General features: G+C 49.8%; 1 protein-coding gene across 3 annotated transcripts in view; it reads left to right on the forward strand.

Annotated features, from left to right (window-relative positions):
• Positions 1-22,924, forward strand: part of TBC1D10A (TBC1 domain family member 10A) — a 31,175-nt gene that overhangs the window by 984 nt on the left and 7,267 nt on the right. For 2 of the 3 annotated variants that reach the window (XM_081801831.1, XM_081801833.1), the window contains exons 2-3: positions 17,924-18,023; positions 22,253-22,360. In XM_081801831.1, coding sequence (XP_081657957.1) covers positions 17,924-18,023; positions 22,253-22,360 — 208 coding nt within the window. The remainder of the gene's footprint in view (positions 1-17,923; positions 18,024-22,252; positions 22,361-22,924) is intronic. The other variant, XM_081801832.1, reaches the window with a different exon arrangement.

A 22,924-nucleotide genomic window follows, 5' to 3' on the forward strand; every position in this document is an offset into this window, starting at 1 on the left:
AGATTTCTCTGTCACTGGCAACAGGTGGGCAGACACTCCCCCCTTCCCAGGACCCACAGGGTGACAGTGCCTCACCTCCAGGACAGACAGTTGGCTGTCTCTGTGTATGCTGTGGAAACACCCACCTCCTCCCAAAACACAGACTCAAGGGGACAGTCATAGAGACAGCAGGGTCCCTGCTGGTAGTACACCCTGATCCCCACCCCCAGAGCATCCAGGACCCAGCTGGCAGGCAGAGAAATGTGAGGCAGTCTCCAAGCTGGGTTACTGGGCAGCCACACTGCCCCACAGAACCCTCTGAGCCTCATCCTCACAGAGATCATATATATGGGCTGGCGGTCCCCTTAAGAAGGATAGACTCCAGACCCCACTCCCATCCCAGCTGTCCTGTCACATGAGACTAGTGTTCTGCACAGAAATGACAAGCCTCCCTCATGGTGTGCCTCCCCTTTGACAGAGAGCCTCACATAATTACCTGTGGGGGCCCATAGGACTCAGCCAGGACCCTACTCCAGATGGTCCTTTGTCCCCTTCTCTGACTGTCCAAGACTCCCCCAGCCTGTCTTATGACTTATGAAGGTGCCTTGACCATCTCTTAAGAACCCCACCCCACACAAGCAGCCCCATAAAGGTCATTTCCGGGATTTTACCCAGTCCTAAAGCCTCATATTTACCGGCCTGCTTCTCCTTTGGAGAAATGTAGCTCCCTCTCCTAAGGAGAGTTCTCTCCTACCCACTGGATCTGTCTCCTCCAGCCTCTCCCACTTGCTCACAGCAGGCTAAACATTGCCCAGTGCAGGACGCAGAGAGCACCCCTTATTCTGATGCCTCACCTTGATTTGATGCTTTGTCACAGCTCCCTTGGGATTAACTTGTGAGAAACCAAAGGAGACCTTAGGGTATGTTTTTTGAATTGAGGAGCAGTCACTAGGGATTAGGGCCCTGAGAGGGATGGGGTCTTGACAAGTGGGAAAGGAGTTCCCAATTGCATTTGTGGGTTCTTGGAAGGAAGAGCTCAGATTTGCTGGTGAATTCTAGGAGATAAGAGTTCCTACTGCTTTCTTATAGGCAGTTAACCAGATATCAGGGTACAGAGCAGTGTGATATAGTGGGAAAAGGCCAGACTTAGGGGGAAAAAAATCACACTTGCTGGCTGTGTGACCTTGGGCAAGATCCTGAATCTCTGAGCCTGTTTGCTCACCATAAAAGGCAACAGTAACATGTACTCCCAAGATTACTGTGGGAATTAAGTGAACTCAGGTATATGAAGGTGCCTAGCACAGTGTCTGACCCAGGTAGTGGCCTAGAAAATGTTAGTTTCCTTTCTTTTCCTTCTAAGGGTCTGAGAATTGATGAGAAGAATGAGGGCGTACCTCTGGTATTTATGAACAGAGAGACGCCCCAGTGGGAGCACCTCCCTTTGGCTGTGTTCCCCCACCAGGCAGCCAGACATCTGTCTTCCCCACACTCCAGCCACAAACCCAGGCTTTGCAGATGCCCTCAACATCACTGGTGTTTATAGAACTGGGGTTGAGGTGGGATCCCAGGTTCCCTCCTCTGTCCCTGCCTCACTTTCTTGACCCTGTTGATCAACCTAAAATCTCTGGTGTCTGAAAGCTTGACTGTGCCTGCTTAGTTTATATTGTGGTTCCGAAGAAGCCAAAAGTAAGTCCCTGCCCAAGGCCAGAAGAGGGGAAGTTATGGAAAGTTTCAGGGTGACTGCCCTAACGCTAATCTCATGGTTAAGGGTGCTAGGAGTCCATGTGCTATCCCAGAGGAGAAGTGAAATGTTAGCACTAATGGCTGCAGTGGAGAGGGCAGGGACTCTGGCTCCAGATTAAAGGTCCATTTCAGCCACCGTGGACCAAAGGTTGTCTTAAGACAGTCGGTTTTGGCAGTTGCCAGGGGCTTAGGGGGTGGGGAAGAAAGCAGATCAGAGGCTACCCTGTTCAGGTGACTGTTACGTGCCTGGCGTGAGCAGATCATAAAATCATAGACTGTTGAAACTGGAAGGGATCTTTTTTTTTTTTTTTTTTTAATTTATTTGACAGAGACACAGCGAGAGAGGGAACTCAAGCAGGGGGAGTGGGAGAGGGAGAAGCAGGCTTCCCGCCGAGCAGGGAGCCCGATGCGGGGCTCGATCCCAGGACCCTGAGATCACGACCCGAGCCGAAGGCAGACGCTTAACGACTGAGCCACCCAGGCGCCACAAACTGGAAGGGATCTTAAGAGATTGACCCAGCTTAGCCTTTACTTTTACAGATGAGGAAACTGAGGCTCAGAGAGGAGAATCACTTGCTTAAGATCACACAGCATATTAGTTGGCAGAACCAAGACTTGAACCCAGGGTTTCTGACTCCTAGGTCAGGACAGTTTCCACTGCCTTCACCATCCATTAATATGGCCTATGGCCCCAGCAGAAAATCAGGTGCTGGGTAGGTGGAACAGAAGGTTCTTAGCAGGAACCTGCCTGCCCTCATCTTCCCTGACTTAGCTCAGCAGTGTAGGAGGCTAACAAGGACAAGCCAGCAAGGGTAACAATATGCTGTCATCACTGGTTTATTAGACTGAGCAGCTTGAGGGCTGGGACCAGGCTTATTCACCTTTTTCTACTCAGGCCTGCAGAGAAGTAAATGCTCAATTAGTATTTATTTACTGAATGACATTTACTGACAGACATTTCAAGTCAAAAAGCTGAAAGTGACCCTAGAGATGGCTGTCATCATACAGATAGGTAAACTGAGGCCTGAGAAAAGTGATTAGCCTCACCTCTTCAGTTTGTTAGGATCAGAGCCAGAAACTAATCCCAGAACTTCTGATTCCCAGCCCTAGGCCCTTTCCACTTCTTTACCTTGTCTGTTTTTTGAGCCTATTCTACAGGATACCTTTGGTGAGCCTGTGATAGTCCCTGCCTGCTCGTGAGCAGTAGCCAGTAAGTGAGGAGAGAAAGAAAGAAACCAGCCCCAAAGGGCCCTGTGGTTGGCAGGCACACAAACAGAGGTGCTGGCAGCATTAGTTCTTTTGGCTTGGCTGGGGGCTGAGCTGGTTGTTGAAGACCAGGAAGGACCAGAGGAGGAAAAAGAAGTGTTCTCAGCGGAGAAGGGTAGGAAGAGTGATGTTACCATTCCTATCACTTTGGGGTAGGAAGAACAGATCTATATGGGGAGGTTCCTTCTGTAGCATAGAGGAGGTGGTCAGGAAGGGAAAGAAAGATACTAGTTGGATACCAGGTCTCCTGACCCAAGGGAGATGGCCTGAGAGAGGTGGGTTCCTGACCTCCCTCTTTTCCCATGTGATTGCCAGGAATGGCTTCCTAAGGCTGGAACTTCCCACCTAGTTTCAGTCTGCTCTGTGCTGCAGGCCAGATGAGGTGAGGAGCTATGCTTTCTGGGATCCCGTGGGTGTTGGCTTCCTGCTAGGGGAGAGAAGGATCTGAGCTGGGTCCAGAGAGAAACATCTGGAATAGTAGTATTGTCTTCTGCTGATTCAGTTCTCTTGTCCCCTGGGCCCTCCACTATTCCTAGCCAACTGTGGCAGCCCCGTAGAACTGGCTTAATTGGCATCCCTATAGTTTGGTCTGTGCCAGTTTTTGTTGGGGCAGGGCCAGGGCCCTCCTGACAGGCCACAGCCTGTCTCGCTGCCTTCCCACCACCTTCTCCAGCTTATAAGCTCAGAGCATCCTCTTTTCTTGAGCTGTTATGGTTCCCAGGAGAGCATGGAACTGGCAGTGGAGTGGTCCCTGGGTGGTCCATCTGGAAGGAGGCAGCTGCACATGTGGAGCCCTGGTCTGTGGACTTTAGACCACAGGCCGTCCATTTTCTCTTTTCTCCAGCTTCAAAGGAAAATCCAGTTTGGTGGCCTTGTGGGTGTTCTGGGGCCTCAGACAAGACTTGGTGAAGTAGGAGGCCAGTGCACCAGCTGCTGCCCTGGGAAGGTGCCTGTGTGTCCGCCTGATAGGAAATCCTAAGCTGTGGGAAAGAGATAAGGCAGTGGGCCCTACTTGATGTTTTGTCCTCCCAGCATCTGGGCCTGAAACAGGACCTCCAGAGGACCAGTGAGGCCTGGCTCTGGTCCAGCCACCCAATCTGTTTACACTGAGGTGGGGGGAAAGAAGATGCTCTGTGTTCCCTCTTCATACAAACTCTGGAGTCTGGTTGTGTTTGTGACTTTGGACATGTTGCTTCACTTTACTAAGCCTCAGTTTCTCACTGTGAAATGGTTGTGATAATACTGATTTTTGCAGGGGTTTTTGTGAGGTTTACAGGAGCTGATGTTTGAAAAGAGTCTGGCACACTGTAGGTGCTCAATGAATGTTCTTGCTACTTTTTTTTTTTTTAAGTAATCTCTATACCCATTGTGGGGCTCAAACCCATTACCCCGAGATCAAGGGTTGTATGCTCTTCTGACTGAGCTAGCCAGACACCTCTGTTCTTGCTCCTTTTTAAGATTGGAGTGGCTGGTGGTCCCGTCTTTTCATTTTCTACTTGCATCTCTAGATACGATGATGAGTGTCAGTGAGGTTCATTCCCCTGTGAGCAGGAGTGAACCGTAACCAATGTTGCCCCTGAGAGGGGCAGTTATCCCCATTCTATGGATGAGCACACCAAAGATCTGAGAAGAAAGTGCCCAAGGTTTGCCAGCTGGTAAATGGCAGAACTAGGACTAGAACCTGTTTCTCAATGCTAAATCCAGTGACTAAGCCTTGCTCAGGTGGCAGCAGGCAGATGACAGGTGCTCACTAGTCCCTGAGGCCCGCACACCCAGAGCAGGAGTTAGCAGGAACTTGGCTACATCCCCATCCTGGTGTGGAGGGCAAGGTAGGTCTCATGACAGCGAAAGTCCATAGCCAGCCAAAGTCAGAGAAGGAACCAGTGAGAAAGATACTTGGGGAGGCCCTGGAAGCATGGCCAGATGAGGCCTGGTCTAGCCCTCCCATAGGCCAGAGTCCATGCTGCATTGCTGTTGACCCCAAAATACTGCCTAATGGTCATCTGACTTTGATGTCCATTCTGTGCCTTTGTTTCTTTGTAGCTAAGGCAAGAATTATGCTCCCTGTACAGGTGAGGAATCCGAATGGAGCCAAATTAAGGAGGAATCCCAGATCTTCTGATTCTCAGCCTGCTGCTACCCTACATGTCACTCACTGCCCATTCTCTTCCTGACTCCCAGCCAGTTGAGCATCCAGGCCAGGATACATTGTCCACCAGAGCAGAACCCAGCCATCATCCACCCATTGTCAGTGCCCTAGCTGATGACTTTATCCTGCAGGCAGTACATGTGAGGGGGAGGACACCTCCTTTAGCTGCTTTGCTCTCCTGGGCCCAGTGACCCTCCCTGGCAAGGAGGAAACTGTCCTGTCTGCCCCACTGGCAAACCAACAGTCCTGATGCTTCACCTGCTTAGAAGCCTCCTATCCAGGATTTCAGGGCAGCTGCCAACTTTGGCTTTATTTATCTCACCTTTCTCTTTCCTTTCTTATCCCACCCCGCCCTCTGCATGCCCTCTGCAGCTCCTAAGAAACTGTCACAGCTTAGTTCTTCACTGCTCATCAGGTAGGAAAGTAGGCAGCAGACTCAGGAGACTGGGAGAGAAACCCAAGTCTTACTTTTGCCAGCTTATCCATCTTAGTAGTGAGTTTATTTACCAAATATTTATTGAGCACCACTCTGCCAGCCCCTGTGATTCGGACAAGGGATACAGAACTGAACAAGGCATTTGTGTCTTGTTGCCCTCAAGAGGTTCACAGACTTGTTGGAAAATAGAACCACAAACAAATCATTACCGTGTTGAGCAGTAAAGGCTATAATTGAGGTGTGTGGTTGCTCTGAAATATATAGGAAGAGGCAGCCAGCTCCATCTATAGGAGCCCAGGAAGAAGTGACATTGATCCAGTCCTCAGAAGGAGCAAGAAGGGCATTTCATTGGGTGGGAGGGGACCTATGTGCAAAGTACCCCCAAAAGCCAGCTGTTTGAGAAATATGGTGTGCAAGAGCGGAGGTGACAAGAAGAGCAGAAGGCAGGAGGAGGATGTGAAACAAGGGGAGGCTAGGAAAGTAGGTTGGGTGGACTATGCGTAGCCTGGAATGTCAGACTGAGGCCTCCTGTGTTTCATCAAGGTCAGTCTGATGCTGGTGTAGACAGGAGCTGGACCGCAGGCAGTGAGGCCAGTTGAGGGAGTTCAGGACAGCCCAAAAAGGCAATGGAGAGGCCTGGAAGAGGTTTGGAGCTATGAGGATGAAGAAGCCAGCAAATCAGTAAGGCTTGATGCCTAACTGGCTTTGTGGACTGATGGGGAATTGGGAAGGCTTGGGACAAGATGAAATGGCCCTGATCTCTCACAGAACCCATACTGGGGCCCTTTGACCACAGGGAGGGAAGGCCTGAAGTGGACATTGGGCTGCTGCTGACTCTGCTTTGTCACAGCCTTGGGCTCCCCAAGGTGCCTGGCATGGCTGGCATGGCCCAGAACACATCAAGGGATTCTTTGTCTCTCTCCAGTAGGAGAGCGGGTTAGCTGGCCTGGTTGGGGTGGGGGGTGGGGTGAGTGGTACTGAGCTTTGTGCTCTCTGCCCAGTAAGCATATTGGATGGCAAAGAAGGCTACAAGGAGAGCCAGACTCCTCTCCAAGGAGAGAGGAGTAAGGCCTGAGGGCATGGAAAACCAGCCTTAAGGTGGCATGCAGCTGGAGAGGGTAGGTATGGGGCTTTGGGCATAGATAAACTGATCAAGGGGAGGCACATGGCAGCCAGGGCCAGCTTGACCTCACCCTGAGTCTTTATTGTGTTCCTAGAACTGGGTCCTCAGCTGGGGCAGGTGGAAATAAGTCCTGTACCTGTGAGAAGGTGAACCCCTTAGCACTTAGGGGCATCGCCAGCCATTTCTCAGAGATGAAAGAGTCTGGCTGGAAATGTGGATTTAGGCTAGTAGTGGGAAAGGGCTCTGAATGAGGCATAGGAGTCAAGGTGCTGGTGTTGGCTCCACCACTGACCCTTATGGAGTGCGACTGAGGTATGTCCTCTCTCCCGACCATGAGGCTAATGCTCCCTGTTTCTCACCCAGCACTTACTATGTGTGCAGCTGGGGATGGGGAATGGGGGATGCAAACCTGGTCCTGCCCTCCCAGGACTTACAGCCTAGCAGGGAAGTCAGATATTCAATAGGTATTAAAGGCGTGGCCTGTGTACAAAAGGATTGTGAGGATCAAATGAGATAACTGGATTAGGAGCATAGCATAAACAAAGACTGCTGAACAGGGGTCAGGAGACCTGAGTCCCCAGCCTCCTCAGTGGATCCCTAACTAGCTGTGTGACCTTGAGAAAATTGCTTAATCTTTCTAAGCCTCAGTTTCCCTCACATATAAACCAAGGCAGTTTTAATGGGATGATGTTGAAGAGCTCTTCTGCTTCTGAGACTGACCTTGGAGTATATGAAAAGTGCTTTGAGAAGTTTTTTATGAGGTACCATGCAAGTGCAAGGGGTTGTCATGGCACAGCCCACAGAGACCAATTCTTCCAGCATGCTCTGTTCCTCCTGTGGGAGGACCTCTCTTTGTGTGTAGTACCAGTGACCCTCATGTCTTTGGGAGTATAATCAAATCAAAGGATGTTCTGATTTGTCTAGCTCTTTAGTCTGCAAAGTGCTTTCATTCTCATTGCCTTACAGTAGTCCTTACAGGAGCAATGGGAAATCTGTAGGATAAGTTTTATTTTCCCTGTTTACAGCCAAGAAAACCAAAGCTAGGCAAGTGATGGAATTGGGCCTGGAACCCAGAATTCCTCCTTTCCCATTATCTATCTTACCAAAGCTGGTGCCCACTGTGTGGCCTCTGGGCTACCTCCCTCCGCCCCCCCCGCCATCCCGGCTTTAGGACTTCAGTCCAGCCCTAAGTGTCTGTGCTTCTCCTGGTAGGCTTCTCAAGTTGTTTTGAGGTGTTGTGATGAATGGTACACTTCCTGTCCCAGATCTTCACACACAGCCCCTCACATGTACCCTAAGACAAGGCAGGAGCAGCTGGCTAGTGAGGGGGCTCAGGAACATAGTGCAGAGAACTCTTGTTCCTCCTGAGTGCACTCTGGGCCCTGGGCTCTGTGGGTCCAGGAGCGTTCCTTCCCAGCCAGCCACTTTTGGAGGATGCTGCTTCTTTCCCTTCCCTTTCTGTCTTGGTTTCACAAAAAGGGAGAACCTAAATTTGGGCCTGGGGGAGCCTGGGTTCAAGACACCAGCATACCTGGCTCTGTCACTTTCTAGTCATGTGACTTTTCTGAGGTAAATGGGCCAGGTGGTGGCACTGGGAGAGAAGGGGTGTTATGAGGATTAGGAGAGGTGATGTTGGTAAAACACCCAGCAGTGTGTGCCACAAAGTAAAGGTACAGGATGGCTCTTAACAATTCGAGTGTGAATTATCCTCTGAGGTTCACTTCAGGCCTTTGGCATAATGGTGCAGATCCAGATTCCTTCATGTGCTCTGCCCACCACCCTTGGGCCTTGGGGTAAGGCAGGAGCCAGTCCCACTCAGCTTGTGGTCTGGAGCTTTCTGGCCTCCCAGGGCAGGCTGGGAATCCCCCCCCATCAGTTCCTCTTTGAGTCATTTGGAACAGAGTCCTCAGGTGACCCTGACTTGGAGGGCCTGATCTTCCTTCTCTTTGGTCTGTGAAGATAAAGCAGAAGTGAGAATAGAGGTGGATCTGCTGAAAGATTCAACTTGAAGCATGCAACCATAGTGCTGCCTGGGGTCTCAGGCCTCCTGGGTAGTGACAGTCACTTGGGGAAGAAATCAGAATTTGTGTCATAATTACCACCACCCTCCCTGGGCTTTTTGTCCTGCCTCTGAGTGACCCCTTCCATCCTCCCAGCATAGTCACATGGTAATGCCATTGTACAGAGACGTCTGCATGGTGAACCAGACTGGACCATCATAATCCCCATTTTACAGAGGCAGATAACAAATCTCAGAGAGGTAAAGTGACTTGCCAAGCATCACATAGTTTATGGCTCTGAGTCCACAAAGTTCCCTGGGATCAAGGCTTGTGTGCACCTAGCCTAGTAGTCAGCACTCTGTGCTGGAGTTGAGTGACAGAGTAGGAGAAGAGCATTCACCACCCACGACTGTCTTCTGCTCACCCTGGACCTTAGATAGTTACTGGCTTGCTGGAAACCTGTTTCTTCATCTGTGGAAGGGGGGGGGGGGAGGAGGTGATAATTAGAGGACCTATTTCATTGGCTTGTTGTCAGAATTAAATGAAATAATGTAAGTTAAGTGCTGAGCATCATGTTTGTTGCATAGCAAGTGCCTGGTAAGTGCTCTAACAGACATTCAGTTACATTAATTGAATATTAGAATTACAATGTTGTAAAAGGCTGTCATCAAGCACATCTGTGCTCAGCCTTGTGCTGGGCTTCAAGGAAGATTCAGAGCTGGTATCAGGCCAGAGAGGGAATGTTCTTTATCAAGCGCTTTCTGTATTTTGCCCACCTGATCTCAAGGTAAAAGAGTATTAGAAGAGTATTCCCATCTCACTGTGGAGAAAACTGAAACACAGAGTTCCTGAGATCACAAAGCTAATGATTCTGTCAACACACATTTATTGGGCACCAGTTAGGTACCAAGCTCTATTCTAGGCCCAGGACACACTGTGGAGAATGAGATGGGTAGAACCCTCCAGGAGCGCACCTTCTCATGGAATGCTGCCTCAGCAGAGCAGATAGTCGGGTGGGGAAGCCGTACCTGCTCCACTAGACTGCTCACATTCCCCAAACAAGCCGTGCCCTTTTCTGTTAACTTGTGCTTGCTCAGACGGGGTCTTCTGCCTGCTGTGCCTTTTCCCCTTTCTCACCCTGGCCACTTCCTATCACCCTTCAAAGACCATCTCAAAAGTTAGCTCCCCTTTACCTGAACAACCCCCCAACCACTACCACCACTGTGGGGGCTTCTTGTAGTTTCCTAGCACCTTCTGCATGCTTCTGTGATAACACTTCCATGTGTACCAGTTATCTACTCACCCATCTGTCTCCTCTACCAGATTGACCTCTTCAAGGGCAGGGACTGCATTTTATTCATCTCTTTGTAGATTCAGCCCTGGAACACAGGCTCTGGAGAAATGTGTATAGAATATAATGAGGGGCTGATTGTGTTCTGTCCCTGGAGTAGTTAGGAAAGGCTTTGTAGGCATGAGAGGGAGTTCTGAATGAGGCCATGGAAGATGAGTGGGACTGAATTGGAGTGAGGGCAGGGGTGACAGAGGGCCTTTTAGAGAGAGGGCCACCCAGAGATAGGGTTGGGGAAAGAAGAGGGATGTTAAGAGAAAATAGGAGGGGCTGAGAGCCAGGGCCTTAGGTTTCTTTTGGACAAGGAGAGGGCAGTAGGGAGCCTTGAAGGAATCAGTGAGTCAAACAGTGAGTCAAAACTAATTTGGTAAGATCAATCAGATCTAGAAGTTTGGTAAGGATGGGTGAGGGGGCTGTACATGAATCAGGATGGCCCCTGGGTGTCCACAGTCAGATTGTGATCTGAGGACATGGTTGCCTGTGGGAAGTTTTGAGCACTACTCTGCCTGCTAAGAGTGGGGGCTTGGGGAAGGGAAGTCTTCTATTGAGAATAGTCTCCATACCTTTCTGCAGTGTCAGGGAGAGCTGCCCTGGGGGTTTCTGCTGTGGTCTATACCTCCCTAGCTGGGTAGGGGAATGGGGATTCCTTGCTTTTTGGAGCCAGCAAGGTTGATGCCTAAAGGAACCATTTCTTCCGCTTGACATCAAGAGGGGTGGAGCTGAACAGAGTGGAGAGCTGGGCAGAGGCCCAGGGCAGCAAGGCCAGTGAAGGGTGGAGAGAACCTGTTTACCATTGTGTACTGACCCAGGGCTGGAAGGAGCAAAGCCAGGGAATTCCTTACGGGAAAGGGAGGCAGGCCCAGAACTAGCTTGCACTGGGAATTGGGGAGAGTGAAGCAAGCCAGACTCTCACCCAGACAGAGAGCCTGGACATTGCCTTACCCTTAAGTCAGTGGCTGCCAGGCCGCAGGAGGGAGCGCCAGGCTGCTGCAGACCATCTTCCTTTTCCACACTGACTCACAGCATGGCCTCGGGCAGATCACTTACCCTCTGGCTATAGGCCTCCCTGACTGTCTGGGGAGGAGGTAGACTTACTGGGTGATCTCACAGTCCTCCCAGCCCTGACTGTCGGCCATTTGCACCACCCCTCTCCAACCCACCCTCTTGCATTCCAGTTTCCTATCATCAGTTATTATGGAGCTGGCATAAAAGCTGTTTATACTTTCAGTCATTACCACCTCTTAGGTTAATGAACTCCAGAGGTTGTTACCCAGCGTGCAAAGTAGGTCAGCCTTTTGTTTATCCTCACTTTTTCCAGCTCTGGGAGAGAGGGAAGCTCCTCCACCCTTGTCCCTGGTTCAGTCATTGGCTGTGCTCTTTCTGCACATCCACTTCCCAATTTTCCACGCTTTCTTGTCGCTCATTCCTGCCCTTCTCGGCACAGAGGGTAGTGGTTCTCTACTGGGTGGTAAAGAAGAGAGAAGAGAATGTGACAGGCACTGAGACCTTTAGATTATATTGAGGCCAGGTGGTGAGACATTTTATATTTATTGGATAATTTAGTGCCTAATTGGCAGCTTCCACTTCCAGGCTGTGTAACCTTGGGCAGATTACTCAACCGTGCTGAGCTTTAGTTTTCATGTCTATTAAATGGAGATAATAAAAGCTACTTCCTTGGGGAATTGTGTGCATATGTAGTACTTGGCAGAGCTACTTCATGGCCAGTGCTGGAAATGTGTCCACTCTTACTGCCTCATGTGATCTTTACTGCTGCCCTCTAAGGAGGTAGCATTGCCCCCATATTACAGGTGGGGAAGCTGCTCGGAGTGGAGCAGCCTGCCAATTTCAGACAGCTATAAAGTGATAGAGCTGGGATCAGAAGCCAGGAGTTATAGTCTGTGTCATTAAGTAAATTACTTAATCTCTCTGGGCGTCAGTTGCTTCATGGGTAAAATGGGCATAGTCCTGCCCTGCAGCATGTGTATGTGTCTGTGTGTATGAGCCAGTCAGATGAGAAAAGGGATATGCAAGTACTAGGTAAGCTGCAAATACCAGTCACCTAATAGCTACCATTTGCTGGCTGCTCACCAGGCTGGACCCTTATACACATTTATTCCTCACTGCAGTCTTGTAAAATCTGAGGTGTGTATTATGGTCCCACTTAAAGATGAAGTTGAGACAGGGAACGCAAGTATTTTGCCTGTGGTCTCCCAGGTGGAGGAGCTGGAATGGAAACCTAGGTTGGTTGGCTTCAAGATCCCCACTCCGTTCACTCTCCCCATACCTCAGCTGGCCTCCAGTGGTTGAGATGAGGAGGATCAAATCCTATCGTCTGTGACCTTAGGCTTTCTGTTTGGGCTTTGTTTCTCTTCAAATGAAGAGGCTTTCTGTTTGGGCTGGTTTGGAGAGTGAGGCTTGGAGGAGGGGGTTAAAAATGGTTCCTTGGGATCAAGATTTATCTTCCACCATCAGATGAAGGGGGCATGGGCATGGGCACCATACCTGGTTGACTGCCAGCCAGAAGGGCTGAGGCGTGCTTGGGCAGAAGGCAGACAGCTAGAAGGACAAGTGGGGAGAGAGCCCCAGTCTTTGGTCTTATAGCCTTGGGAACTGGTCTTGTTCCTCTGAGCTCTTGCAAACTTCCAGCTTCTGGGTTTGGAGAGAAGGCTAGGAAACTGGGAGCCTGCAGAGCATGGGGTCAGCAGAGTATCACTGCTGCCTTGGGCCATGGCCTGGCATAGTACAGCTAAGCCTAGCTCAGCCTGAGAGCTCAACAGAATCTGGGATCAGTCACCCCCTGGCTGCCCAGTTTTGTCTCTTCTGTGCCTCTCTCCCTCAGGAGGGGGTGGCCAGCAAACAGCATTTTGCCCAGGCTTGCCATCTCCTGACTGAGGTTCTGCTTGGGAGCTGTGCCCATCCAGCATATTGGCTTCACTGAGCATTGCTGGGTATGGGCAGGCTTCTCCCTGGGTCAGTCAGAGCACTGGAGATGGGGATAGACTGTCTCTGGGGGCTTGGGGACCAAAGATAGAGCCCCACAGTGGCATCTGGAGAACGGCTGATTTCCTCATAGTCTTCCCAGGCGAGTCCAAAGCAGCACATGAGTCACTGTGGCAGAGGGGATTCCCTGGTTCTACCACTTAACTTAGTAGCTTTGTGACTTTGTCCAAGTCATATAACCTCTCTGATTGGGTCAAGTTTCTCGGGTGCCAAATAGTAATTAATCTATTAATTAGTGAGGGATCCACCTCACTGAGCTATTAGTGGCACAGATAAAATTGGCGTAAGCAGAAGTGGCTTGTAGCCCTGAATGCAATTCATATGAAAGTAATGATGTCATGAAGAAAAGCAAGCAGGCACCTGTTGAATACCTGTGAGATGCTTGGTGGGAGTTACAGAAGTTCAAGACCCAGTCCAGTTAGGGACAGTGCTAAGCAATATGAGCAAGTTATAATGAAGTGCTCATTTCATCTCTTGATTCATTAATGAATTACTGCTGAAATCAGTTTTAGGGGATTGGGACCAACATTAAAAGAAGACAAAAGAAATAGGGGTGCCTGGGTGGCTCAGTCGTTAAGCGTCTGCCTTTGGCTCAGGTCATGATTCCAGGGTCCTGGGATCGAGCCCCGCATCGGGCTCCCTGCTCAGCGGGAGGCCTGCTTCTCCCTCTCCCACTCCCCCTGCTTGTGTTCCCTCTCTCGCTGTGTCTCTCTCTGTCAAATAAATAAATAAAATATTAAAAAAAAAGAAGACAAAAGAAATAGACTAGAATAATATAAAATTAAAATGAGAATTTCAGAATGCATAGAAGAGTAAATTATTTCATAAAATGTATTTCCATTATACGTGTGTGTGTGTGTGTGTCTAAAATCTCAGTATAGAATGTATTTCTTATTGTGGGTCTCAGTTTGAAAACTTTGAGAAATAGTGTTCTAAGTCAAGATTGATGTCTTCAGATTGGAGGACAGTTAATGAGATCGGGGCAGGCACGGAGACTATGTGAAGGCTGAGGGCTTAACCTGTAGGAGCAGAGGAGTATAGTATAAAGGTTAAGAGCATGGGCTGTGGAGTCAGGCAGGCTTGGGTTTGAGTCCCAGCTCTGTCACTTCCAGCTATATGGCCTTGAGTGAGGCACTTAACTTTACTCTCTTGGATTCTACTTCTGGAAAATGGAGAGAATGGAGAGAATGGTATTATGGTAGGGTTATTATGAAATAGGAGTAGGAAGAAATTGGTAAGTAGTAAATGATGTATAAATGGTAACTACTGTTGCTGCTGGTATTTGAAGCTGTGGTTTTTACTGATATATTGGGCTCTGAAAGGGTTGCTGTGACGTAGAGAGGGGAGAAGAAAGGGCATTCCAGGTAAGGATGGGTGGTTGAAAAGAGATAAGCATGTGTGTGCCTGGGATGAGACTGGTCTGGCTGAGATTTGTGCCGCCTTAAAAGAGGGTGTTGAGATTATAGATAGACATTATCAGGAAAATTTTGGCATTACATGGGGAAGAAAATTTTAATAGTAGAAACTTCAACAATAAGCTTATTGTGATAATGAGGCCCCATCCCTGGTGGAATTCCAGCATGGGTTGGGCCACTAGAGACTATTCTTATTAGGCTCTTTAATTGCAGAGACTCCCTCAGGCCACCTTAAAGAAAGAGAGGTTTTCTGAAGGATAAGTGAAGCCCTAGAACTGAAGCATCCCTGACATGCCATTGGTCCTTTAAACTGGCCATTTGGTCAGCTTCCCTGTCACTAGAAGCTGGCTCATGCTCTCCCTCCACTGTCAGGAGGAAATTACCTCAGATAGCGTCTACACCATCATGCTATTTGCAGGGACGCCCCTGACTCCATCTTCATCTCCTGGCTCCTTTCTGGGCATCCTTTGAGGATCAATTCACAATTAAAGTCATTCCAATCATCTAGGGAAACTGAGGTCCAGAGAGGGCACAGGGCTTACCTATTATGGAAGGGATTCCTATACCAGACAGTAGTCTAATCAGATGCCTTTCGAGATCCTGACTGGCTAGACTGAAGGATATGTGAACCTTCTGTTTTTGTTTTTTTTTTAAAGAATAGCCTGCAATTTTTTAGGAGCACATCTTGTGCATCAAGAGAAATCTACCTGCAGTTAGAGAGCACGTGATGTGCTGAGTGGTGGGTACAACCAGACCTCTAGTGTCTTCCTTTTCACCATCTCCAGGTGACTTAGACTCCTCTGCTATTGGAGGAGAAGCCACCCAAATGACCATATTTCCTCAAAAATTTCCTCAGTTTAAGGTTTTAAAAGCCAAATAGATCTTTCGATTGACGTGTACATTTAAAGTAGTGGTGGGTTTTATTTATTTATTTATTTATTTTTTAAGATTTTATTTATTTATTTGACAGAGACACAGCGAGAGAGAGAACACAAGCAGGGGGAGTGGGGGAGGGAGAAGCAGGCTTCCCGCTGAGCAGGGAGCCCAATGTGGGGTTCGATCCCAGGACCCTGGGATCATGACCTGAGCCGAAGGCAGACACTTAACAACTGAGCCACCCAGGCGCCCCTTTTTTATTGTTTCTGAGAAGATCTTGTGTTTTCCCCCGTATAGCTTAAAATCAGTAGTGTCTTAGAATCCAGGAAATATGGTCGTTTGTTTTGTAACCAATTGAAATTCCGGTCTGAGGTTTGATGTTGGGGCTTGGAAACTGCTAAAGCTATTATCTGACATCATTTAAAGGAACACTGAACTTGAATGTGTTCCCCTATGTATCTGCAGTTGGGAGAATGGGTATCTCTGAGGCCCTGCAGTCAGATCTTATCAACAAAGACAGACCTGGAGGGTTGAGGTATCAAACGGGCATGTATTTAATCACGTGGGAATTCACTGGAAGCTGGAACTCCCAGGCAAAAGCCTTGCCCTCTGTGAGCCTCAATCTTCTCATCTGCTCAGTGGGAGGATTGGATCAACTATTATCCACATCCACAACTGCCAAAACTTCCTGTTAACATAGCGTGGACATCCCCTTTCATTTAGTTAACTAGAAGACTCATGTGACTTGTATAAGCTAGTGGTTTGTAGGTGGTGGGAGGCAGCATGTCCTGTGATGTCTGGGCCTTTGGTTTCCGTTCCCTGCGTGTGTAGGGGTTGCCTGGAGACATACATCTGTCAGTAAATGTCTTGATATAAAGGTGTGGTCTCTGGTTTTCTCCTATGGGGAGGGAAAGGAAAGGAGTGTCCTCCTGTCCTGGTTCTGCCTCTAGGTGGTGAGAGGGTCAGCAGTTTGAGAGGAAAATGACCTGTGTCAGTGTATTGAGGGGGCCAAGTTTGCCTCAGACTGTTGTTTCTCCTCAGCTGTTCAGCTCCGAAGCTGCTCTCAGGCCTGTGCAGTTCCCCAGATAAAAGCTCAGTAAAGAAGACCTGCCCTTTTGTGTTTTGGAGGCCTCTGTTCTGCCAAAGCCCCTCCCTCTGCTCTTCCAACCAGTAAAAGTCACAGCAGCACGTTTCCTTTCCTTCCGTCAGAGAGAGAATCAGAGAATCAAGGCCTGGGCCAAGCCCTAGCCCCATCATGTCCTGTTCCTAAGGGCCTCCTCCCAGCTGCCTGAGTGCTTCTGACCCTGCACTCCTTTCTGAGAGGTCAGGCAGGACTGAGTACAGGCTCTTGGCTAGGATCTAACTTGGATTTGAGTCTGGGTTTTTCCACTGATTTGCTCTTTGACCCTGAGCAAGATACCCTCCCTGGGTATCTTACCTCTCAACGTCAAGTACTTTTTTTAATTGGAAAAAAAGTAAAAGGTTAAAAAAAAGAAATTTGAAAGATCCATAATCCACCACTTTAAAAGTGATTTTAAGAAGAGAGCACGTATGTGTGTGTACAGAGGTATACACATACATTTTTTTCCATGATTTTCTTACCAGTATTGCTCTGTAGGCTAAATAAGAAAGCATCTTTAGAATACCCAGTCTCCAAATGCTAGTCTCCTCCTCTTTGCCCCTGAGAGTTATGTGAACTCAGGAATTCCTGGGAACTCACTTCTTGGAGGAAGCCCACTTACTTGAAGCATGCTCTGGCTAAGCCAGGGATTCTGCCCCAGCCTGCCTCAGCAGCCTGCCTGGGGTGGGTCTCCATGCTCCAGTGTTTTCCCCCGTGACTCTAGTGGGCATTCAGAGCCCAGCAGAATGTCAACACCATGAGGGCCAGGACTTTGTTCTAGTTGAAGGAGTGTTTCCCCATAGCCTGCCCAGAAGCCCTGGCCCTAAAACAATGCCAGCACAGCTGTGATAGCTGCTCAGTTAGTAGATGTAGAAATACAAGTGATATTTGGTGAGGTTTTGAAGCATGTGTAGGATTTTGATAGGGTAGAGACAACTTGGAGTCTATTCCAGCAAAGGGACTGGCATGAGTAAGGTTGAGTGGTGGGAAAGGGCCAGGGTATAATTGGGGAAACTATGAGTAACTAGCTTTGCTAGAGTGAAGAGGTGAGCATGTTATTTCTGTACTTATTTGACTTTTTTTTTTTAATCCAGCTTATACCTTGCATGTAGGTCCTCTGAAGAGGCATATTTATCTAGACAGACCCAGGACAGGAATGCTTTGCTTTGGTGCACAGATGCAGGCACTCAGACCTCTGCCCCCAGAGAGGCCCAGTGACCCCTGGCCCCCTGACACATTGGGGGAGTGGGCACTTAACCTGGTGTCTCTTTGGCTTATGCCTTTTAGGGGGAGGGCAGCATTCCCTCTCATCTATGTTAGGGTGTTCATGGGTTAGCAGCCCTAAAGGGAACACAGGGATGGGAGATAGGGACAGGAATGAAGGCCTGACAAGGCTGGTGGCTGGGACCTAAGCCAGGGCCTTTGCTTCTCTTGGCACCTCTGACAGGCCCTGCCCTTTGCTCCACAGGCTAGAGGAAGTCCCCCTGGAGGTGCTGAGGCAGAGGGAGTCCAAGTGGCTGGACATGCTCAACAACTGGGACAAATGGATGGCGAAGAAGCACAAAAAGGTGAGGGGCCTGGCCTTGGGCCTTGGGCTGGGAGTTGGCAGCCTGGGGAAGAAGAGGAAGAGGGAGGAACTGTATCAGCTTAGAGGAGCAGGAGCTTCTCCAACTGCCAGCAGCCTTGAGTGTCCCCATCTGCCAGCTCTGAAAAGGGAACAGAAGCTGGCTGGAGGGCAGGGACTAGTCTTTACTTGGTCCTCCAAGATGACTTCAGATTCACACAGAACTTTATCCTGGAGTCAAACTTCAAAGCTACTTTTAGCCAAGAGCCCTTAATAGGCAGCTTTCCTCCAACCCTCTTGGGAGAAGTTCTTGCTGCTACTTACCACCCACCTTTCAGGGAGGACTTTATAGTGCTAGTAATAGCTAACATGTGTTGAACATTTGCAGTGTGCTGGATACTTGACTTGAGTGATCCTTACAACTCTCCAGTGAGGTTGGTAGCAGTGGTACCCCTACTTTATGGGTGACCCACAAATCAAGGTTTGAACCCAGGCAGTCTACATTTAGTGCCTGCATTCTTCATCACCACTAGATTAATGCGATGAGTTCCCTTTTGCCTCTTGGCCAAAGGAAAAAGAATGAAAAGTAACCTCACAGTTTAATGGTCTTATAAAAATGAAAATACCCAGTGGTCCTCTCCTAGTTAGTCTTTCTTTAGACACTAGCTCTGTTGCCCCATAGGAACATCCTTGTGCACCACAGTGTGTGTGTTGATGCCCTTGGCCACCTGGGCAGGATCCAGTTACTCCCCAGCCTAGTGGAGGCCTGTCCAGGGTCTCTCTGCACAAGTTCCCAGGGCAGAGAGTGAACCTGCTGTCCCACTGGCATCACCTGACATGCTGGTCTGGTCCAGGCTGGCACAGCTGGCTGCAGGGCCTAGCAGAAAGCTCAGGACTGAAGGTCAGATATGGGCTTGGTCCCAGCCCCACTGCCTTCCCCTCTTCATGCCTGTGGCTAGCTCTGCAACTTTGTGTGAGTCACTTCACCCTCTCAGCCTCAGGTTCCCTGGTTGAGTGGTAACGACAGTCGTGTTGGGAGGCTCCCATGAGTTGGTGACTGTAAACCCCAGGCCTGTGGAGGAGAGGCACACCTAGGCCTGGGCTCTTGCTTGCTGTTCTATATAGGCTTTGTAGCATTCATTTTTGCTTATTAAACATTTCTCTTAAAAAATTTTGTTTTAAAGATAATTGTTCTCAACTGCTTCCTGCATGACTCTGGGGTCTATTTTTCTGCCTCAACACACACACTGTGGTGCACAAGGATGTTCCTATGGGGCAACAGAGCTAGTGTCTAAAAGACTAGGAGAGGACCACTGGGTATTTTCATTTTTATAAGACCATTAAACTGTGAGGTTACTTTTCATTCTTTTTCCTTTGGCCAGGAGGCAAAAGGAAACTCATCACATTAATCTAGAGGGTGGTGATGAAGAACGCAGGCACTAAATGTAGACTGCCTGGGTTCAAACCTGAGGTTCTTAACCTTGAGCTTCAGCTCCCTCTCCACTGTCTGTTGTGACTAGTGGCTGGCAGAGACAGTGGATCCTTCATGCCTCAGCCTCCCTTGCAAGTGGGGATTCCAGAGGGGAGTCTTGGGGACGTCCTTTCAGCAGAGCAGGCAGCACTACTTCCTCTTCCCTTTTGCTTCCCTGGAACTGTGGTTAGAGGCCAAGGGCTCCCCCTGCCCAGTAGGGGCCACCACAGGAGGCTGTACCCTATCCAACCGAGAGGCCCTAGCCCTCTGCTTTCTACTCCTGCCACCTCAGCTGTGGTCACCCTGGCCCTAGGAGCTCTTCTTGCTTGGCTGTGCAGGCTTGGGCTCTCCCCGTGGTCAGGAAGTCAGGAGGGACAATACCTGCTTCAGGAAGTAGGTCCAGACCCAACACTTCTCCTGGACTTATCCTGAGTCCCCAGGAGGGGACTGTATAGAGGCAAGGTTCTTGCTGGAATGCTGTCTTCCCCTGTAGGGCTCTGCTCAAACTCTGGCCAAGGCCTCCCAGAGTTCAGCAGGTAGGGTGTGGCCTCACTCAGCTGTCAATCAGAGAATGATAATCCCTTGTGCTTTCTGTTTGCTGAGAACTTTCTCTTGCTTTATCTTTTCTGATCCCTACCATTGCCTCCTCTCTAAGGCAGGCAGGTGGAGCTTGCCATCCCTATCACCTCTGTGCTAAGGAGGATTCCAGAGGCCAGAGTGGGAAAAGCTGGCTGTATTCCTGGTTCTCCATCCTCGCCTCCCCAGCCCCACCTGAGTGAGGGCAGGGACTCTTTGAGAACCTTAATGGACTGAAGGTATTCCTGGGCTCCCCTAGGGCAGGCAACTATGACAGGGGGCTGTGATGATGTAGAGGGGCTGGCTCAGGTCAGGCTAAGCTTGGCCCTGAAGAGAGCCTAAAGGGCCTGTGGCTCTAGGCCATACTATATCCCTTTGCCAAAGTCTTCTCAGACCAAGTGGCCTCCTTAAGGAGACCCTTGTCCCACAGCAGCAGGAAACTATTCCCAGAGTCTGGGGCAGTTCCCTTCCACTCCCTTCCTCGCCCCATCCTCACCCCACCTCTTCACCCCCTTTGCAGGCAGTCCCAGAAGCTCAAGCTTAGCTCCCATGACCAGCAACTCTGCTCTTCCCCCACTGCCTCCAGGCTGTCTGCCTGTCTCCTTCCTGGTTCTTGACACTCTCTGACCCTTGGAAAGTTTTCTCTTATTTGTGCTGGTCATCAGAAAGGCTAGGCCTTCTTTGCTCCTCTGAGAGATTCCAACGGGACTGTTTGAGGGGGTTTCCAGGTGAGGGGAAATTAGGTGTGAGCCTGAGCCCCTGGGGCTTCTGTGTCAGGCATTTTTCTGGGATGGAGGGGTGGAGAGGAAGGGATTTACTGAATACAGACTATGTGTCAGGCACCCTGCTAGGCATTTTCCCACCCTTCTAATAGAATCCTAAGTATTGCCATTCTCTTCTTAACTATTGATGAGAATTGATTGGCTCAAGGTCAGCACTGGGTTCAACAAACCCATATCCAGTTGCTCTTTCCACTGCCCTGAGTTCCCATCTTCATCCTAGGCCAGGCTGCTTAGTGCAGGGGCTAAGGGGAGTATCATTGGCCAGTAGCCCACCCCTCCATTCTATAGGAGTGGTGCCTCTGCTTTTGCCCTCACCCTCCTTGACCATTGGCCTTGAGGTCAAGGAGGACAACCAAGGCAGCTGCCTCAGTCTCATTCTGTCCCAAAGCCCAGGTGGAGCTCACCTCTCATCTAGCTCTGAGAGTCCAGTGGAGTGCGAAGTGCATGGGGCTGGATCCCTCTAGCCTGTGTGGTATAGGAGGTAGTGGGTTCCTGATGGTGTGACCTTAATATTTTCCCACTCTGTGTTTCAGTTTTCCCATTTGTAAAAGACATGATGATTTTTCAAACTGGATTTTGACAGCGGAAGCCTTTTTCTAATAAAGACAGCAAGTATAAGAATCGAGCCCTAGCTCTGGGTCATAAACTACCCCAAACACTTCCTCCTTCTCCTCTCCCAGTCTGTGAGTGGTAGGAAAGACCTGTGGCATCGTAGCAAGAGTTGGAATCAGGACTCACAGCCAGGCCAGCTGCCTCTGCCCTGGGCTGGTAATTGTGGGAGCTCAGGGTCAAGGAGAGCAGAAGAGAGGATTCATGACCAAAACAAAGAGGGAGCCATTCTGATCAGCTCCCATCTTCCTTCTGAGTTCTGCTGAGTTCTCTCCCCTCTAGGTGGGCTGTGTCCTGCCACGTGGCTACTTAAACACCCCCATGGAAGGGCCCAGGCCATGTCTCTGGGCACATTCTGGGTCATCTCAAAAGCTACCCTCTCCACAGCTGCAGCTGTGCCCCACACCATGCAGATCCCTCCCTAGTGATATCCAGTGGTGCTCCTCCAACTTGGAGGAGCATTTTGATTCAGAAAATGGTCATGGGGATTCAGAATTATGTAGGAGACCTCAGGAATTATTGTTTTATCACTGGGCCAGGGGACAGTGAGACTGACATCACCTGGTGGCAGCGTATCTAATTATAGTCATTACTCCCCCTGCCCCTGGCATCCTAGGCTCTGCATTGTAGCAATAGTAGCAACAGGAGGGAAGTCCTCTTTTCTCCCCTTTTCTGCTTGCCCGGTGTGCTTACTGAAGGCCTACCAAACACCAACAGAAGAGCTGGACTGGCACACAGCCTCCAGAGGACTTGCCTCGGTGGATGCATGAGCACAGTCCTCTTTTTGACTTTCAGATCCGTCTGCGGTGCCAGAAGGGCATCCCACCTTCCCTGCGGGGCCGTGCTTGGCAGTACCTGTCAGGAGGCAAGGTGAAGCTACAGCAGAACTCTGGAAAGTTTGATGTGAGTGGCCCTTCTTTCATCCTACCCTCCCTCCCACATCTCTTGATGTCCTTCACATAGCAGCAGTCCTCCATGTGCTTACTTGGACCTCAGCAGTATGAGCTGATTAATAGGACCACCCATCAAATGCCCCACTGACCAGGCCTGTCCAACCTGTGACTCCTGGGGGCTCTGCCCATCTGAAGCTCCAGCGCTGAGCAGGCTTCAGAGGGATGGACAGATTTTCCATCCTCCATTCCAGCTCTTTCTCTTGTCAACCACCTAGTTTTGTTTTCTTAGGCTTAGTAGGCCACCTCCCAGCTCTTGGTCATCAGGAGGGGACACTCAGACCACTTCCCTGACTCCCTTGGGCTCTGTGCTCTGGGCCTCTGGGGGCCTGCCCTCAGGGTCACTGAACCCTCAGTAACTCTTAGCCTCCCATCCTCGACTCTTCTCCTGCCTCATCCAAGCTGGCCAGACACAGTTCACCCATGCCACTAGTGGGGTTGTCAGCCTTAGGGGTGGCAGAGCCAAACCAGTATCCTTTGGGGTTAGAAACCAGTCAGTGGCCAGAGAGGGCGTCCT

Source organism: Leptonychotes weddellii, chromosome 13, assembly GCF_054177405.1.
Source record: "Leptonychotes weddellii isolate Sample4059 chromosome 13, ASM5417740v2, whole genome shotgun sequence".
In the NCBI taxonomy this organism is placed as follows: Eukaryota; Metazoa; Chordata; class Mammalia; order Carnivora; family Phocidae; genus Leptonychotes; species Leptonychotes weddellii.